Source organism: Rhinopithecus roxellana, chromosome 17 (genome assembly GCF_007565055.1).
Source record: "Rhinopithecus roxellana isolate Shanxi Qingling chromosome 17, ASM756505v1, whole genome shotgun sequence".
In the NCBI taxonomy this organism is placed as follows: Eukaryota; Metazoa; Chordata; class Mammalia; order Primates; family Cercopithecidae; genus Rhinopithecus; species Rhinopithecus roxellana.
The window spans coordinates 6,185,603-6,202,497 of NC_044565.1; the positions used below are offsets into that span (position 1 = coordinate 6,185,603).

The following is a 16,895-nucleotide window of genomic DNA, read 5'->3' on the forward strand; positions in this document are numbered from 1 at the left end:
CCGTCTCCAGGGAAAGAAAGTCCCTCCCGTGAGAGTAAAGAGGTGAAGGTAGGGACTGGCCTCCACTCAACGGCAGCAGACCAAGAACCTGCTTCGAGGCCCTGGGTGCTGGGGCCCAGCCCCAAGGAGTTCACAGTCTTGGAGAGACTAGAGCCAGGACACCTAGAGCAATAGTTGCAAAGTAGCCAGGATGGCGCTGCCCCCAATGTAGCAGGAGGGGCCCGGAAAGTAGGGGAAGGAATCCCACAGGGAGGGGTCCTGGGGCCCTGGAGGGTGGGAGGCAGGGCTGGTGGAGACCAGGAGGGCTCGGTCTCTCCCTGCACAACGCAGGATGGAGTTGCTGCCTCCACAGCCCGGGCCTCCCACCCACAGGGCTCCCCAGGCAACTTCGAGGGCCAGGTCCTCACAGTCCTCACCCTGTCCAGTGCTTACCTCTCTGCTGCCCCAGCTGCCCTCCCTGCCTCGGGGTGGCCTCTCCCTCTGCCTCACACACCCCATCAGCCCACAGCTGCCCCGAGCCCTGGCAGCTCAAGGACCTTCCGCATCCCAGGCAGCAACCCTGAGCCCAGAGCCAGAAGGGTAGGACCAGCACCTGCTCTTCCTACCTCCCCGGCCCTGGGCACCCACAGGCACCCACAGGGCACCTGGTACAGGCTGCAATTCTATTGAGGGAACTATGGGGGGAATGCAGGGACAAAGACACAGGATGGTGATGGTGGGGAGTCGGGGGCGGGGTAGTGGGTGGCAGGTCAGAGACAAAGTGACCCAGGAACAGACAGTAGCACGAGAACAAGACCCACAGAGACAGAGAAGTGAAAGCGGGAGAGATGGAGGCACAGCAACAGCAACAGCAGGGCCAGGAAGCCACTGGGCCCCGTTGCGGAGGGCAGACCTCTGCCTAGGAGGGCAGCAGGGGCAGCGCCCAGCGACAGCCAGGCTGGTGGGCGTGGGCCAGGCAGGGTGGGGCAGGTTCCCATCCTGGGCTGACGCTTGCACAGAGCGCTGCAGAATGCCGCTGGCTGGCGGACTGCCCACCCCCGCCCAGCCCGTGCCTATAAGGCCTCCGCAGTGCAGGGGCCCCCACTGCTCCCAGATGACACCAGAGATGAGGACAGTCCTGCTGCTCCTCGCCATCCTGGCAGTGGCTACGGGGCCAGGTGAGGGGCTGGGCCAAGGGGACGGGTGGGTGGGTGGCTCTGGCCTGTGTGGTCACCAAATACTAGGAACCTGGAGCTGATGACCTCTAGGCACAGAGAACCTCGACACTGTGGGTGCTAGACTCTTCAAATTTAAAACAACATGGAGCCCCAATCTTAAGGAGTGTCAGATTTACAACGTTTCAGATTTTGAGGATCTTAGAATTGATTCCTGGAGTCATGGACCCTGAGAGAGTGGAGCAGGGGATTGTCTTGAGATGCTTCTCTCTGGGAGGGCAGCCATCTAGCCCCTGCCACCAGCCCCTCCCGGTCCCCAGGTCTGCCCCAGCACAACCCAGGACAGCCCAAAGGCCACCAAGCCCTTCCCGTTATAGGCTCAGAGCAGCCAAGCTGGCTGTCCCTGGGGCCTTAGCTCAATCAGGCCCTCGGAAACATAGCCATCTCCTCCAGGGACAGCCCCAGGGGTGGGGACAACAGCCAGTGTCCTGCAGACTGCTCTTGGCAGTCACAGAGCTCCCTGAGGCCTTGGAGGAAAGGCCTGCAACACACCCTAGACAGGGCCGGGGCAGGACGCCTCTTCCAAGCCGGCCCAGGCCGGAGCACCCGTCCCCTGAGGCTGCATTCAGGACACAAGCCCCACTAGGGCCCAGGGTCCGGAGCTGGGGGCCTAGGGCAAGGGCAGCAGGGCCTCTGTCCAGGAGGGGTCTCTGCGGGTTGGGGAGTGGGCCCTGCTGAGTCACCAGGAGGCCTCTGTTGGGCCCGCTGAGCCCGACTCCCTCCCCGCCAGCCCTTGCCCTGCGCTGCCACGTGTGCACCAACTCCAGCAACTGCAAGCAGCCTCAGGTCTGCCCGGCTGGCTCTCGCTTCTGCAAGACCACGAACACAGGTGAGTAGCATCTGTCCAGGTGTCCCTGGGACTAGGGGGACCTCCCTGGCTGTTGTGGGTGCTGGCTGGGAGGTTGGCAGGGACTGGGGGTCAGAGGCGGCTGCGGGCCTGACCACACTCACCTGTGCCCAGTGGAGCCTCTGAGGGGGAATCTGGTGAAGAAGGACTGTGCGGAGTCGTGCACACCCAGCTACACCCTGCAAGGCCAGGTCAGCAGTGGCACCGGCTCCATCCAGTGCTGTCAGGAGGACCTGTGCAATGAGAAGCTGCACAACGCTGCACCCACCCACACCACCTTCGCCCACAGTGCCCTCAGCCTGGGGCTGGCCCTGGGCCTCCTGGCCCTCGTCTTAGCCCCCAGCCTGTGACCTCCCCCCGGGGAAGGCCCCTCATGCCTTTCCTTCCCTTTCTCTGGAGATTCCACACTCCTCTTCCCCAGCCGCAATGGGTGTGCCAGGAGCCCCAGGCTGAAGGCTTCCCCGAAAGTCTGGGACCAGGTCCGGGTGGGCATGGAGTGCTGATGACTTGGAGCAGGTCCCACAATCCCACAGAGGATGTAGCCCCCCTACAGAGGATGCAGCCCCCAGCCGCATGGAGGGTGGGGACAGAAACCCTGGCGATCCCCGGATTTCACACTCCTGTTCTGTTGCCGTGTATTTTTCTACTCAAATCTCTGCATGGAGATAAATGATTGAAACCAGTGTGGTTTGTCTGCGCTATTCTGGGACGGAGGAGGTCAGGGGCGGGCATCAGGCCACACAGGTCCCCTGAGCCTCCAGCACATGTCCCCTGGGCCAGTCGTGGAGCGATGCCTGAAATGGCACCATCCGTCCCCACCCTGGGAGGGCCGGCTGCTCAGATGCCTCCCCACTGCTCCAGAGGTGGAGGGCGCTCCTGGGGTGAGGCCTGAGTAGGAGCACAGGGCAGAGGGCTCGCAGGCCCCTCCCGCACACAGCACCTAGGGGAGAAGGGGCCCCTCACCCTTTCACCCTGGGTCGTGTCCCTGAGACCGAGGTTCAGAAGCCTCCAGAGAGGCCGGCTTGGGACACCCCAGGCCCGACCCGAGCTTCGGAGTCAAGTAGGCGCTGACTACCTACAGCCATCGCCCAGGGCCAGGTCAGCTGCCCAGGGAAAGTCTAGCCACAGCCCAGGAAAAGTCCCATGGACCCCGTCCATGGGAACCCAGCCGCCCCTTGGCCAGACCTCACTCACCAGGGTGAAGTTAGACTGGGCGGGGAGCATGACGCAGGGGATATGGGCCAGGTGAGGTTGCCCAGAGGCAGGAAGGGTTCCGTGCCCACTGCCTGGGTTCTGGCTGCATTTCAGGGATGAGGTTGGGACATGGAGTGAGAAGAGGCCCCCAGCAGATGCCCCAGCAAGGAGCCCTTCTTCTGGAGAGGGCCAGAGGTTTCCGCAGGCTGACCCCACATCCCCGGCAGGTGAAGCCTCGGGCCTCACCCAGGTCAGAGCAGAGCTCTGCCTTCCCCTAGGCCAGCTCCTTTGCAGGCCTGGCCTGGAAATTCCATGGTGGCCAAGCACCCTCTGGCCGCGGCCAAGAGACGGTGGTGTAGCATGGGTGGCAGCTGGTGAGGGGTCAGTGGTGCTCCCCGGCCCTGGGTGCAGACACTCGACTGTTTGTCTAACGCACCATGAGACCAAGAGGTGAATCATGATTTCGGGAGGCCTGCTCTTAACACGTGTCCATCCTGCCTCCCCTGGGATCCAGGGCCACTGTGCAACCCCATCCTGGAGGGCTGCCTGCCCAACCAAGGCACTGCAACCCAGGACTGGGTCTGGGTGAGCTTCACTGTCTCCACCTTGGGATCCCCTTTCTCCTCACCCAAGTCCCATCTCCCCAGGGTGGCCAAGGTGGGTTACTCCTTGCCCTGAGAGACCTTAGGTAAAGCACTCCACCTCCAGGAGCCTCCATTTTCCTCCACTGGGCACCCACCTGGTGCAGCCAGCACCCCATATGCTGCCTGTGGCTGTAAATGGTGGCCCTGGCCTCCTGCAAACCCTCAGCCCTCCTCCCAGCCACTGCAGGGCTGCAGGCATTTCCTGTTTCCCCTCCTGCGCTCCCGGGGCCCCAGACCCCACCTAGTTCTCCTGCCCTCTGCTAGAACTGGAGTGGTGATGGTGCTGGTCTCATGGTGTGTTGGACAAAGAGCTGAGTGCCTGCACCCAGGGCTGGGGAGCACCACTGACCCCTCACCAGCTGCCACTCACGCCACCATCTGCTGGCTGGGGCCAGAGGGGGCTCGGTCACCGGGGAATTTCCAGGCCAGGCCTGCAAGGGAGCTGGCCTGGGGGAAGGCAGAGCTCTGCTCTGACTGGGTGAGACCTGAGACTTCACCTGCCGGGGACGTGGGGTCAGTCTGCGGGAACCTCTGGCCCTCTCCAGAAGGAGAAGGGCTCCTTGCTGGGGCATCTGCTGGGGCCTCTTCTCACCCCACGTCACAGCCTCATCCCCGAAATACAGCCAGAACCCAGGCAGTGGGCACGGAACCCTCCCTGCCTCTGGGCGACCTCACCTGGCCAAATTCCCTGAGTCATGCTCCCCGCCCCCTCCAGTCTAACCTCACCCTGGTGAGGTCTGGCCAAGGGGGCTGCTGGGTTCCCATGGATGGGGGTCAGCCCAGGCAGTTGGACTTGCACTGGGCGGTGGCTGTGGGTAGTCAGCTCCCACATGGCTCCAAGGCTGGGGTTGGGCCTGGGGTGTCCCAAGCCAGCCTCTCTGGAGGCTCTTGAACCCCAGTCTCAGGGACATGACCCAGGTGAAGGGGTGAGGGGGACCCTTCTCCTCTGAGTGCTGGCGTCCGGGAGGTGCCTGCAAGCGCTCCCCGAGGTCTGCGTAGGAGCGCCCCCTGGTGGCCACCAGAGAGCCAGGTGCTGGGGCTCCTGCACAGGGAAAATCCGCCCTTGCCCAGGCCAGTGCCACTCATGGCCACATGTGTGCCCTTTTCCACACCACTCTGGGCAGGTGGCCTAAGTCCTGCCAAGCGCCCAAGACAGGGTGTGCGAAGGCACCTGGGCATGGGAGTCTGGCACAGAGCAGAGGAGTAAGAGTGCCCAGGGCACAGACCACCCATCCCCACTTCCGTGTGGGAAAACTAAGGCTGGGCAAGGGAAAGTGACTCCTGCCACTTCACGACAGGCTGGCTGCAGGAATCCTCATCCAGGGCCCAGGGAATGGGAGTGCTCTGTGCCCAGTGCAGCCTGGAGGCAGGAGGGAATGCCACCTCCCCCATCACTCCCACCCCTGAAAGTCAGGAAACCAGGGCTGCAGCCACCAAACTCCAGGATGGAAGGAGGAGGCAGTTCTGCTGGGGGGTCAGGGAAGACTTCGCAAAGCAGTGGCGGGTATAGGGACAATGAAGGCAGCATGGGTGAGGCTGTGTGCGGGCCCTGGGCAAAGGCCCAGAAGTGAAAACCAACCTGCGGGATCCAGAGAGGGCCAGGCTGCCCGTGTGGCTGCCTGTGTGGCTGCAGTGGGGCTGCCTGTGTGGCTGCCTGTGTGGCTGCAGTGGGGCTGCCTGTGTGGCTGCCTGTGTGGCTGCCTGTGTGGCTGCAGTGGGGCCTGGGAGCTGGCAGGACTCCAGACCAAGCCCAAGGACAGTCACAGCTCCTAGCCCATCACTGCCCTCTGCCCTGCTCCTCCAAGGGTCCCTAGCTCAGTCTCCCAGCCTCCAGGCTACTTCTCTGTGACCCTGCTGGACAACTTCTCAACGGTCCTGGACACAACTTGACCCCAGCCCCACCCAAGACCCTGTCAGACATCATCAGCCCCACATAGGGCCTACAACTCTGTAGGTGTGGACAGCACAGACGGCTAGATGGGGCCGGCAGCCCTGCCTCGTGTCCCTAGTGCCCCTGAAGGAGGAGCTCCCTCTGCCAGAGCCCAAGCTCAGAACCTGCAGGGAGATGTCTTAGGCACAGGATTGAGGGATGGGGCCCCAAGGCACAGATGTTGAGGTTCAGCCAGCACCCAGGAGTGGGGCACTGACCCTGTCATGGGGTGCATGGCTGACTCTCCTGGCCCATCACCAGGATGCAATTTTCTCTATGCCTTAAAAATGGAAATGCTAAAAGCAATCAAACCACAAAGTCCAGACAGAGGGCAGCTCTCAGGGAGACTACAAAAGCAACTGATGGGGTCCTCTGACAAGGGATCCTTCCTCCACCTGTTCTGAACATCTACTCTCCTCACCATCCAGTCGGGCCTGAGCTCCCACCAGAAAGGAAGGAGCATTATTCGGTCGGGTCAGGGGGGCCTAAGAGCCTCCCTTAATGCCCAGTTTGGGCAGCCAGATCCCACAGAGAGCTTGAGGGGCAGCCCCAGCCGCCCACCCCACTGGCTGGCCCCCATCTCAGGAGCAGCTAGCTTTGGTTTGCAAGAGTCCTCTCTCTGGTCCTGCTGTGGACAAGCCAGACTGGGAAGGGTTGCTGAGGTCTTCCTCCTGGAAGCACATTCTCAAACACTGGTCTCATTGATTTTTCTCTATTTTCTTTTTCTACCTCACTTTTTATTTATTTATTTATTTATTTATTTATTTATTTATTTATTTTTGCTTTTATTTTTGCTATTTTCTTTATTTTGCTTACCTTGGGTTTGATTTGCTCTTTTTGTTCTAGTTTCTGAGGGTGAACGTTTAGGTGGTTTTTTTGGAGAACTTCCTTCTCTTCTAAAAGAAGTTTTACTTCTTGTTTTCTTCTAAAAGAAGCATTAGTGCAGTACTTCCCTCCAGGGCCCACTTCAGCTGCATCCTTTGACTTTGATGAATTGTGTTTGCATTTTCATTCAGTTGGAAATATTTTCTGATTTCCTTTTTGGTTTCTCCTTTGACCTATACGTTGTCTAGAAATATGTTATTACTCAGTTTCTAAATATTTGATGATCTTCTAGATATACTTCTGTTATTGATTTCTAATTTAGCTCCATTGTAGTCCACGCAAATAATTTGTATGATTTTAATCCTTATAAATTTACTGAGATGTGTTCTATGGCCCAGAATACAGTCTGCCTTGGAGAACATTATTGGTAAATAAAGGTGTGTTTCCCTTCTGTGAGGTGGAGTGTCCTATAAACATCAAGTTGGCCATATTGACTGGTAATGTGGTCCACATCTTCTTCCTTACAGACTTTTTGTCTATTTTTATCATTTCTTGAAAGAGGAGTGTTGAAATCTCTGTTATTGTGGATTTTCTTTTTCTCCTTTCAGTTCTATCAGATGTTGTTGGTGTTTTGCTTTGTGTATTTTGAAGCTTAATTGTTAGATGCATACATATTCAGAATTGCTAAGTCCTCTTCATGAGCTGATCAATTTATCATTTGGTAATGTCCCTCTTTTTAAAATTTTTTCTTTCTTTCCGGTAGAGATAGTGTTTTGCTGTTTTGCCCAAGCTGGTCTCAAACTCCTGGCCTCAAGCAATCCTCCCACCTTAGCCTCCCAAAGTGCTGGGATTACAGGTGAGAGCCACTACACCTGGCCAGTAATGTTCCCTCTTTTTTTTTGATTATAGTCTTTGCTTTAAACCTACTTTGATATTGATGTAGTCATGCCTGCTTTCTTTTAATTGGTGATAGCATAGTATAACTTTCTCCATCTTTTTATTTGTATCTTATTTGTGTTTTTATATGTCTGGCGAGTTTCTTGCTGACAGCATATACGTGGCTGTTTCTCTTTTTATCCAATCTGACAACCTCTGTTTTTAACTGAGATGTTTTTGTTTGTTTTTGAGGCAGAGTCTTGCTCACTCTGTCACCCAGCTGGAGTGCCGTGGCACCATCTCAGCTTACTGCAACCTCCACCTCCCACGTTCACGCGATTCTCCTGCCTCAGCCTCCCAAGTAGGTGGGATTACAGGCACCCACCACCATGCCCAGCTAATTTTTGTATTTTTTAGTAGAGAGGGAGTTTCACCGTGTTGGCCAGGCTGGTCTGGAACTCCTGACTTCAAGTGATCCACCTGCCTCAGCCTTTCAAAGTGTTGGGATGACAGGTTAGGATTACAGGTGTGGGCCACTGTGCTCAGTCTAATTGAAGTGTTTAGATGACATAGTGTCATTATTGCTGTGGCTGGGTTTAAATATATATCATCTTGCTATTTGTTTCCTATTTGTCTCGTTTTTTCCTTTCTCCTTTTCTGCAGTCTCTGTAACATGTGTTTTTATAAATAATTCTGTATCATCACCTTTGTTGATTCATTAACTAGAGCGCTTCGACTTTTGCTTTTTTTTTGGTCTTTTTTTAGCGACACTTTAGTGTCTTAGTATGTAACTTTGACTTACTAGTCTGACTTCAAGAAATAGGAGGCCACTTCACATGCAGTAGAACAGATCTACAACAGCGAACTTCCATTGTCCCTCTCCTGGTCTACTTGTATTCCTTTTTTTTTTTTTTTTAATTTGACACAGGGTCTTGCTCTATCACCCAGGCTTCAGTGCAGTAGTGTGATCACAGCTCACTGCAACCTGTACCTCCTGGGTTCAAGTGATTCTCCCACCTCAGCCTCCTGGGTGCAACCACAGGTGTGCACCACCACGCCCAGCTAATTTTTTGTATGTTTTTAGAGACGAGATCTCTCTACGTTGCCCAGCCACGCCTGGTCTAGAACTCCTGGGCTCAAGCAATCCACTTGCCTCAGCTCCCAAAGTGCTGGGATTACAGGCGTGAGCCGCGGTGCCCAGGCTGTACTACTATTATCATACAATTTACTTCTACATTTGCTGCAAATTCCTTAATACATTGTTATTATTTTTGCTTTAGGAAATCAACTATCTTTTAATTCAAAATAAGAAAAAAAAATTACCTTCTACTTCCTATTTCTGGCGTCCTTTATTCCTTTGTGTAGATCAGTATTTCTGCCTGAAGAACTTCCTTTAACACAAAGGTCCCCAACCCCCGGGTCACAGACCGGTTAGGAACCATGAAACAAAGCAGGAGACGAGCGGCTGGCAGGCGGACAAGGGAAGTTTCATCCGTATTAATTCCTTGTGGTCTGAGGCTGAAGCCCGCGACACACTCCAGTTCTGACCTATGCGTTCCTTTCACGCCTCTTATCCCACCGGAGTGTGAGCTCCATGGGGTGGGAATATTCTGGAACGTCTGCCCTCTCCCCAGCTCCTGGCACAGGAGGGCGCACATCACCTGTCGGCAAACAGAACAACCAACTGGCCTAGTTTGTTGGGGACCGAAGGATTTCCTGGAACCAGAGCCCGCTTGTCCAAAAGGCACGGGGTATTCTGTACCTCAGGCCCACAAAAATGTTTTAAAGAAAAAAATGAGCTTTAGGGTCGAAGAAAAGGTTTTATTTTTCTTTCTTACATTGGAAAAAAATGAAAACTTTGGCCGGGCGCGGTGGCTCAAGCCTGTAATCCCAGCACTTTGGGAGGCCGAGATGGGCGGATCACGGGGTCAGGAGATCGAGACCATCCTGGCTAACACGGTGAAACCCCGTCTCTACTAAAAAATACAAAAAAAACTAGCCGGGCGTGGTGGCGGGCGCCTGTAGTCCCAGCTACTCCGGAGGCTGAGGCAGGAGAATGGCGTGAACCCGGGAGGCGGAGCTTGCCGTGAGCTGAGATCCGGCCACTGCACTCCAGCCTGGGCGACAGAGCGAGACTCCGTCTCAAAAAAAAAAAAAAAGAAAACTTTTGGACCCATGAAATTTTATTACATTTTGCCAAAAACAGAACCAATAATGTAAGTATTTAAAGTTATGTAAAGACAATTATTTAATGTTAACATTATGATGGTGAGAGGGACCACGGAGCAAGGGGCTGCCTTGCAGGCCTGCCTTCCAGCTTTGCTCGGGGGGACCAGAAACCGGGGCTGAGCGCGGGGGAGGCGGGCGGAGGCCATGGGCAGCGAAGCGGGCGCGCCAAAGGGCACCGAAGGGCGCCAGTTCCGGAACTGCTGGGACTGGGCTGGAGGAGCGCGGAGCTGGGGCGGCACGGCTGGTGCCAGCCCACGAACGACGAGGTGCGTGCGAGTGGGCGGAGGCGGCTGCGGAGAAGGCTGGGCTGCCGCCGGACCCGGTGAAGACAGCCTGCGGAGTGCCCGGCCGGAACACGTGGGTCTGAGGGTCGCTAGGGAGTCACTGCGTGGCTGCCTCTGCGTCGGCCAGATGCCTGGACTGGCCTCGGGGTCCCAGCGCTTGCCAGACGGGCCGACGGGCCGGGGGGCGGGGCGGGGCGGGGCCTGCGGTGAGCTCGGCTCGGCGGGTGCCCGGAAGGCGGGGCCGGGCCGGGGTGGGGCCTGTTGTGAGCTCGGCTCGGCGGGTGCCCAGGAGGCGGGGCCGGGGCGGGGCGGGGCGGGGCCTGCGGTGAGCTCGGCTCGGCGGGTGCCCGGAAGGCGGGGCCGGGCCGGGGTGGGGCCTGTTGTGAGCTCGGCTCGGCGGGTGCCCAGGAGGCGGGGCCGGGCCGGGCCGGGGCGGGGCGGGGCGGGGCCTGCGGTGAACTCGCGCTGGGCGGGCCGTTCCGGGGGCGGGACTGGGCTGGGCCTGCGGCCAGCATCCAGCGATGCGGCACGGGTGCTGCGGGACACACAGACACGCGTACAGTTAGACCGAGGCAGGCACCTACCGGCGAGCGGCCGCGGGTGACTCCCAGTCGCGGCGGTACCTCAAGGTGGTGAAGGTCACAGGTGAGGTCACCCTGAGAGTCCCGCTCGCGCCAAGAGCCCTCCCCTCCACCCGGGACCGCAGTGTTTGGGGCGGGGCTCTCCGAGAGGGGGCGGGAAGCTCGCAGCCGCAGGCCTGGCCTCACCCAGGCCTTTGGCATCCTAGGGTTGGCTTGGGCAAATGTGTCCGGAGAAACGGATTTGTTATTCTCAGGAAGGCGTAAGTTTAATTTAGCTCATTCCTGCTGGGGAGCTTCTGCAGTGGCCGAGGACTCAGAAAACCCTAACCAGGGCTCTGGAGGTTTTCCTGGAAGAGGGGACCCCAAATAGGGACACCCCAGAGCAGAGGGGAGGGGAACAGCGAGAAGAGACCCAGTCCTTGGGCCCAGTTCTGCCGTGGCCAGCCATCCGGCCCCCAGGGCCCTGCGTGGGATGAGGCTGCAGACCACCTCCTACAGGACCTCTGTACCAACCATCCCCTGGTAAAATCCTTGTTTAGGCCTGGTATTTAAGGCCCCTCTGCCCACCCCCACTCCTCTAGCACTGCCTCTCATCCTCCCCCCATCTCTCCTCCGTCTAGCGCTACAGGCTGTTTTGAGCTTTTGCAGGTGCTGGTCTCTGATTGAAATGTCCCGATCTCTTCTCCCTTCTTGTCCCCTCCCAAGTGTCTCCTCCTCCAGGAAACCTTCCCTGACACCCACTGAGTTGGGTGGCTCCTCTGCCCACTGTCATCCCTGCCCAGGCTCCCCATGGGTCCTTCAGGCCCAGCACTGACCACCTGTCTTTGCCACCTGCTGTGCAGGGCTGCAGCACTCCCAGTAGACCAGGAGCTCCAGGAGGCAGGGCCGGCCCCACGTCCTCTGTGCACCACCCTGAGTTGGATCCTCTGTGCGCCACCCCTGAGTTGGATCCAGGGCTAGCTGCTGTTCTCCTCCCCACTCCCACGCTGCCCTCCTGCCTGCAGCCATGACGCCCCTGCTCACCCTGTTCCTGGTGGTCCTCATGGGCTTACCTCTGGGTAAGATGGACAAAGGACAGAGGGATGGACAGACCCACGTTGAGGGAAGGTGGGCTGAAAGCAGGGAAGGAGACCAGAATTCCCCGCGACCACCCCTCCTTCTAGCCCCCCGCCCTGGGGAAGGTGATGGGCTGGGGGCCTGATGGGCTGGAGGAGGGGCCTCTCATGTTCTGTGACCCCCATTCCCTTCCCGCCCATCTGCCGGCCCCAGTCCAGGCCTTGGATTGCCATGTGTGTGCCTACAACGGAGACAACTGCTTCAACCCCATGCGCTGCCCGGCTATGGTTGCCTACTGCATGACTACGCGCACCTGTGAGTCTGGGGGCCCTGCGTGGCCCTGCCTGGGGAGGACGAGTGGGAGGTTCTGCCCTGCCCCTGAGCATGTGGAGGTCCTGAGGAAGGAGGCTCTCCTGTCCCAGGATGCTGTCTGGGAGCTCCAAGCTGAGGGGCCCTGCTCTGATTGCCTTGGATGCTGGGGTGGGGCTGACTGGGCCCCCTGCCCCTCTTAGCGGAGCTGGCTCACCGCCCTGCCCCTCTGCAGACTACACTCCCACCAGGATGAAGGTCAGTAAGTCCTGCGTGCCCAGCTGCTTCGAGACTGTGTACGATGGCTACTCCAAGCACGCGTCCACCACCTCCTGTTGCCAGTATGATCTCTGCAACGGCGCCGGCCTTGCCACCCCGGCCACCCTCGTCCTGTCCCCCATCCTCCTGGCCACCCTCTGGGGTCTGCTCTAAAGCCCCTGAGGCAGACCCACTCAAGAACAAAGCTCTCGAGACACACTGCTGCACCCTTGCACCCAGCTCACCCTGCCTCACTCTCCGCCCTCCCTGCGACCTCCTCAGCCATGCCCAAGGCTGGGACTGTGGGCAAGAAGACACCTGATCTCCCCCAACCACCACGTGACCTCACTTCGAGGCCTTGACCTTCCGATGCTGTGTGGGATCCCAAAAGGGCTGGGGGCACTGGCACAGTGCTGTTTATGGGGAGGGGCCCAGTCAGGAAGGGAGCGCTGATCAGATGGGAGCTGTGGCCAAGTCCACCTTCTGGGAAGCCCTAGGAGGGGCCCCTGCCTCAGCCTGCCCTGGGTGTGCTGGGGCCCGGGGAAATGAGGAACTCCCCCAGGTGGGGTGGTTGGGGGGACTCTTAGGAGGAAAGGCTCTTCCAGGCCTAGGAAGGCTGTCACGCTTCCTACTGAGGCCAGGAGCTGCCAGGGCTGGTGCGGGATCAGGGCTGTGGGAGGAAGGCCTTTGGCACCGGCGCCTGTGCTAGGACGGCTGCCAGGCCTGCATTGGAGCCACCCCCTGCAAGGGAGGGGCGGCCTTGCCTCAGCAGGCCCCAGTGCCCCCGAAGCCGTAGAAGCTTTTCCGGGTCCAGCAAAGGGTCTGTGTCCTCTCAGTCAAACCCCTTGACCTTTCCCACCCGCCTCATGGGGAGGGTGCTGGGCCTGAGGCTGGCAGGACCTAGGGCCTTGCTATATTTGGTGGGTCCTGGTTGCTGACCTGGCCAGCGCTATTCCGGGCAGGGAGAGAAAGGGGCAGGGCAGGTGGCCCGCTGAGGCCTGGTCCCCAACCACAGCGGGACCTGGCCGAGCAAGGCAAAGAACGCGGGATTGGGGGATGCGCCCACAGGCTGGAAGTTGGGAGCAGCCTGGGGCAGTGCCGGGGCGGGGGTGGGGAGGGCGGGGTGGGGAGGACGAGACCCAGCCCTTCCCCACCAGCGGGATGCACACAGTGAGTGGGTGCCTCCATCACCTTCCACCTGGGACTGCGCCCGCGGGGAGGGCAGGGTGGAAGCTCCAGCTGGGTAGGAGGACTCCCAGGGCCCCCACCCCAGGCCTGCGAAGCAGGGTGCAGCCCAACAGCCACCAATTCGTCCCCGATGCAGGTAGCCCTGGGAGCATCTGCCCCCGCTGCAAACGGAGCCGTTGGGGGCATGAGCCCTTTTGGTGCCAGCGGTCACGCTGCGCCTGAGGCCCCACCTGACCAGCGCTCCCAGCTCTGGTGTCCTTGGAGGATCCCTTCAAGCTGTCCCACATGGGCAGGATAGTGACACGTCCATGTGGGGGGACTGCCCCGGCCCCAAAGTGTGGCCCTGGTCAGGGGAGCTCCTGCTGGGAACTGCATCTCCAGAGCTTTGATGCAGGACCCCTGGGGGCTTGGGGAATGAGAGGCTCCACCCCAGGGGTCTCCTTGCAGTGAGTCTATGTGCAGGCCTGCGTTCTGCTCCTGGGGCTGGGGCTGATGGTCCAGCCTCAGTCTCCTGAGGACAGGAGGGGATCAGAATCTTGCTTAGGGCACACCCAGCTCCTGTTGGAGGAGGGAAGTGCCGGTCTCCTGCGAAGGGGCCTTGGGTGGGAATGGGCCCGGAGTGGGAGGAACGTGACTCCCCAGAGGGAAGATAGGCGTCATACTGGGCCAACAGCTGGAAAGGAGTTGCTGCAGCACAGAGTGGGCCTGCACTCCCCTTGTCCCTACCCCCAGTGGTTGTGGCTGTAGCACTGAGCCTGGAGAGTGGTCCTGGCCTAGGGTGGCTGGGAGGCTGCCAGGTGCCTCCCAGAGCTCCCAAGGGCCCGCACCTACAAGTGCCAGCCTCAGGGCAGTGCCCAGATGAGGCTCTCTCAACTGCAGCCAGCGAGGCCTTGGGATGCTCCCTGGGAGGGAGGCGACTTTGGGCTCCTAAGTCTGTGGGAGAGGCTGGGAGCAGTCACTGCGCGCCTTGCGCAAGCCCGTCGTCGGTCGGATGGCTTCCTCAGCTGGGCTGGGAGGGGCTCCAGGATCAGGTCCTTCCTGTCTTGCTTCTCAGTGGGGTGATGGGGAGGAGACCTGGCCACCCGTGGCTCAGGGGCAGCTCAGAACAAGGACCTGCTGGAGCTGGAAGTGCCGTGGTGTTGAGGGGTGGGGTGGGCAGCTTCTCACACCTGCCTCCTGCCTCCACCTGTCTACCTTTCCCCCACCCTGACTTGTCCCAGCCCAATGCTGACAGCACTGCCCCCAGCCCCACGCATGGTTCTGCCTGGCCGGCCTGCCCTTGGTACCTGGCACAGAACACACAGAAGGCACTCGGCTAGTGCTGGCCAGGCCCGCTCATGGGGAGTGCATGGCTGCGCAGCACCAGGGAACCGGGACAGCAGCGCCGGCAGAAATCACAGCGGTAACTTGTCCCGGTTGTATGCATCAAGGTGGCAATGGACATGGGTCCCCCCACTGCACTGTGGCCCTGAGCACCATATAGCAGCCCTGCAATGGGAGCCATTATCTTGTCCCTTTGACAGAGGAGGAAACTGAGGCACAGGGAGGTGAAGTAGCTGCCCCCAGTAGTGCCTCCTCGCTTACTCACCACCCCCTGCACCACAGTGCAGCCGCTTCTCCCACCAGCTGGGGTTCCTTGGACCCCCAAGCCTGGGAAGGGGGAGGTGAGTTTACAAAGTGGAGAACTTCAAAGGAAAAAAGTGGAACCAGAGGTTTGAGAAGCCCTGAGTGGTAGAGTAAGGCCTCCAGCGCTGCCTCTGGGTGCAGGGCAGAGTGGCAAAGTGGAGGGGGAGAGGCACGGGGCACCATGGGGGCCCAATTCCTACTTCGGGGATCTCTGACAGAGCCGAGGGTCCTCTTCTTGGGGGTAGATGCCCAGGGCTAGCCATTCCCACTGTGTGGATCTGAGTCCTGGACATGCCCGAGTGACTCAGGAGTGGCTGCTTGGGCGGGCTCTGGCACCCCAGGATGTTATACATTCTGGGAACTGGACAGGAGCGGCTGCTTGGGCGGGCTCTGGCACCCCAGGATGTTATACATTCTGGGAACTGGACAGGAGCGGCTGCTTGGGCGGGCTCTGGCACCCCAGGATGTTATACATTCTGGGAACTGGACAGGAGCGGCTGCTTGGGCGGGCTCGGGCACCCCAGGAGCATTCTGGGAATTGGAATCAGCCACTAAAGAAATTGTAGCTGCAGGCGGTGACCCTGGGGTGGCACCTGGGGACATGGCCAGGTCAGCATGGGGACACCTGGCTCCAGCAGGGGCTCTGGTCTGTCCTGGGGTCTTGGGGGCCAGGGCTGCGGCCCTGGGCAGGCTTCCTCCAGGCGGAGGTCCTGGGGAAGTGGGGGACCAGGCCGGCTGCCGCCTCCCCCACTGTGCAGCGTCTAATTTGTCATCTCCCATGAAGGCGATTTGGTTCATAATTCTGAAACTCTGAAAAAGGTCGAAAGAAGCAGAGAGGCGCTCGGTGGATATGCCGAGCTTTTCTGCCGGTGCTTTGTCCCACTACTGTGGGTGGCCTGTGCTCCTCTTCAAGCCTCAGTTCACGGGGAGGGCCTGAATCTGCCGGCTCCTCTCAGGATCTCCTCTCTGGGCCCTCCCCAGCCTTAAGGAGCCTCCCAGACAGAAGGGTGGACAGAGCCACCTGGGCAGCCCGAGAGACACGCGGGAGTCCTCCTGTGGACAGCCCTGCCAGCTTCCATCCAGCCCCAAGCTTCATTTGCATCTTGAGGAGTAAGGGGTGGTGAAATGGGAATGCTGGTCTGGCTCAGCTGGTCGTGGGCATAAGTGCCGGCTGGATGGATGGCATCTCTTCCTCCTGTCTTATGTCCTGGGGTCCAGGTGCTTCCCAGGGCCATGCCCCTGCTGCTATTGCTTGCCCTAACCCTCACCCTAACTAGGACATGGACTTCCACCCCCAGGCCGCTCTCTCCCTGGCCCACCATGTACCCAGCACCCAGGAGAGCTCCAGTGTTGTCTCACCAAGCCATGAATAAATCAACAGATTCACGTTGTCTGTGCTTCTCTCCAGCCCCACTGCCTTGGCCTGAGCTCAGGCCTCGCCTTTCCAGCCTGGCTGGGCTGGCACTCTGGTCTACATGCAGCCACGCTCCTGTCTACCCTGCCTGGTCCAGGCCCTGGGCTTTTCTTGCCTCCAGGCCTGACCTGTCCTTGGAGCCAGGCACAGGGAGGGAGACAGGCCGGGCTCCTGAGGCTTGCTGAGAATTGTCCCCAGTTCCGTGGGAGAGAGGCCAGCACCCCCAAGGGGCAGACAAGCCCCTGGGGAAGGCTGAGGGTGCAGAGTAAGGGAGGCGGGAACCCCCCAAGACCCCATCCCACCATCTCTGATTTGTCAGGCTACCTGGTTCCTGACCCCAGCTTCTCGACTGCCCCAGGAAGGAGGACCTGCATCTGCCAGCCCCTCTCTCAGGATCTCCCTCCTCCTGGGCCCACCTCC

General features: G+C 59.4%; 2 protein-coding genes across 6 annotated transcripts; both read left to right on the plus strand.

The window, feature by feature from the left end:
• Nucleotides 1–988: 988 nt before the first annotated feature.
• Nucleotides 989–2,744, plus strand: LY6D (lymphocyte antigen 6 family member D). The gene is made up of 3 exons (XM_010385476.2): nucleotides 989–1,157; nucleotides 1,945–2,043; nucleotides 2,176–2,744. Exons 1-3 carry the CDS (start codon nucleotides 1,010–1,012, stop codon nucleotides 2,409–2,411), a joined length of 483 nt encoding a protein of 160 aa, XP_010383778.2. The 5' UTR covers nucleotides 989–1,009; the 3' UTR covers nucleotides 2,412–2,744.
• A 6,971-nt stretch (nucleotides 2,745–9,715) lies between these two features.
• On the plus strand, nucleotides 9,716–14,928 carry LYNX1 (Ly6/neurotoxin 1). 5 transcript variants are annotated; one of them, XM_030921595.1, is made up of 4 exons: nucleotides 9,716–9,746; nucleotides 11,467–11,682; nucleotides 11,894–11,995; nucleotides 12,225–14,928. In XM_030921595.1, the coding sequence occupies exons 2-4, from the start codon at nucleotides 11,631–11,633 to the stop codon at nucleotides 12,419–12,421; spliced, it is 351 nt and encodes a 116-aa protein (XP_030777455.1). In that variant the 5' UTR covers nucleotides 9,716–9,746; nucleotides 11,467–11,630; the 3' UTR covers nucleotides 12,422–14,928. The 5 variants fall into 5 exon arrangements, with proteins under 5 accessions (XP_030777455.1, XP_030777454.1, XP_010383775.1 ...); XM_030921594.1 differs by lacking the exon at nucleotides 9,716–9,746 and adding an exon at nucleotides 9,852–10,116; XM_010385473.2 differs by lacking the exon at nucleotides 9,716–9,746 and adding an exon at nucleotides 10,467–10,688.
• Nucleotides 14,929–16,895: the final 1,967 nt, after the last annotated feature.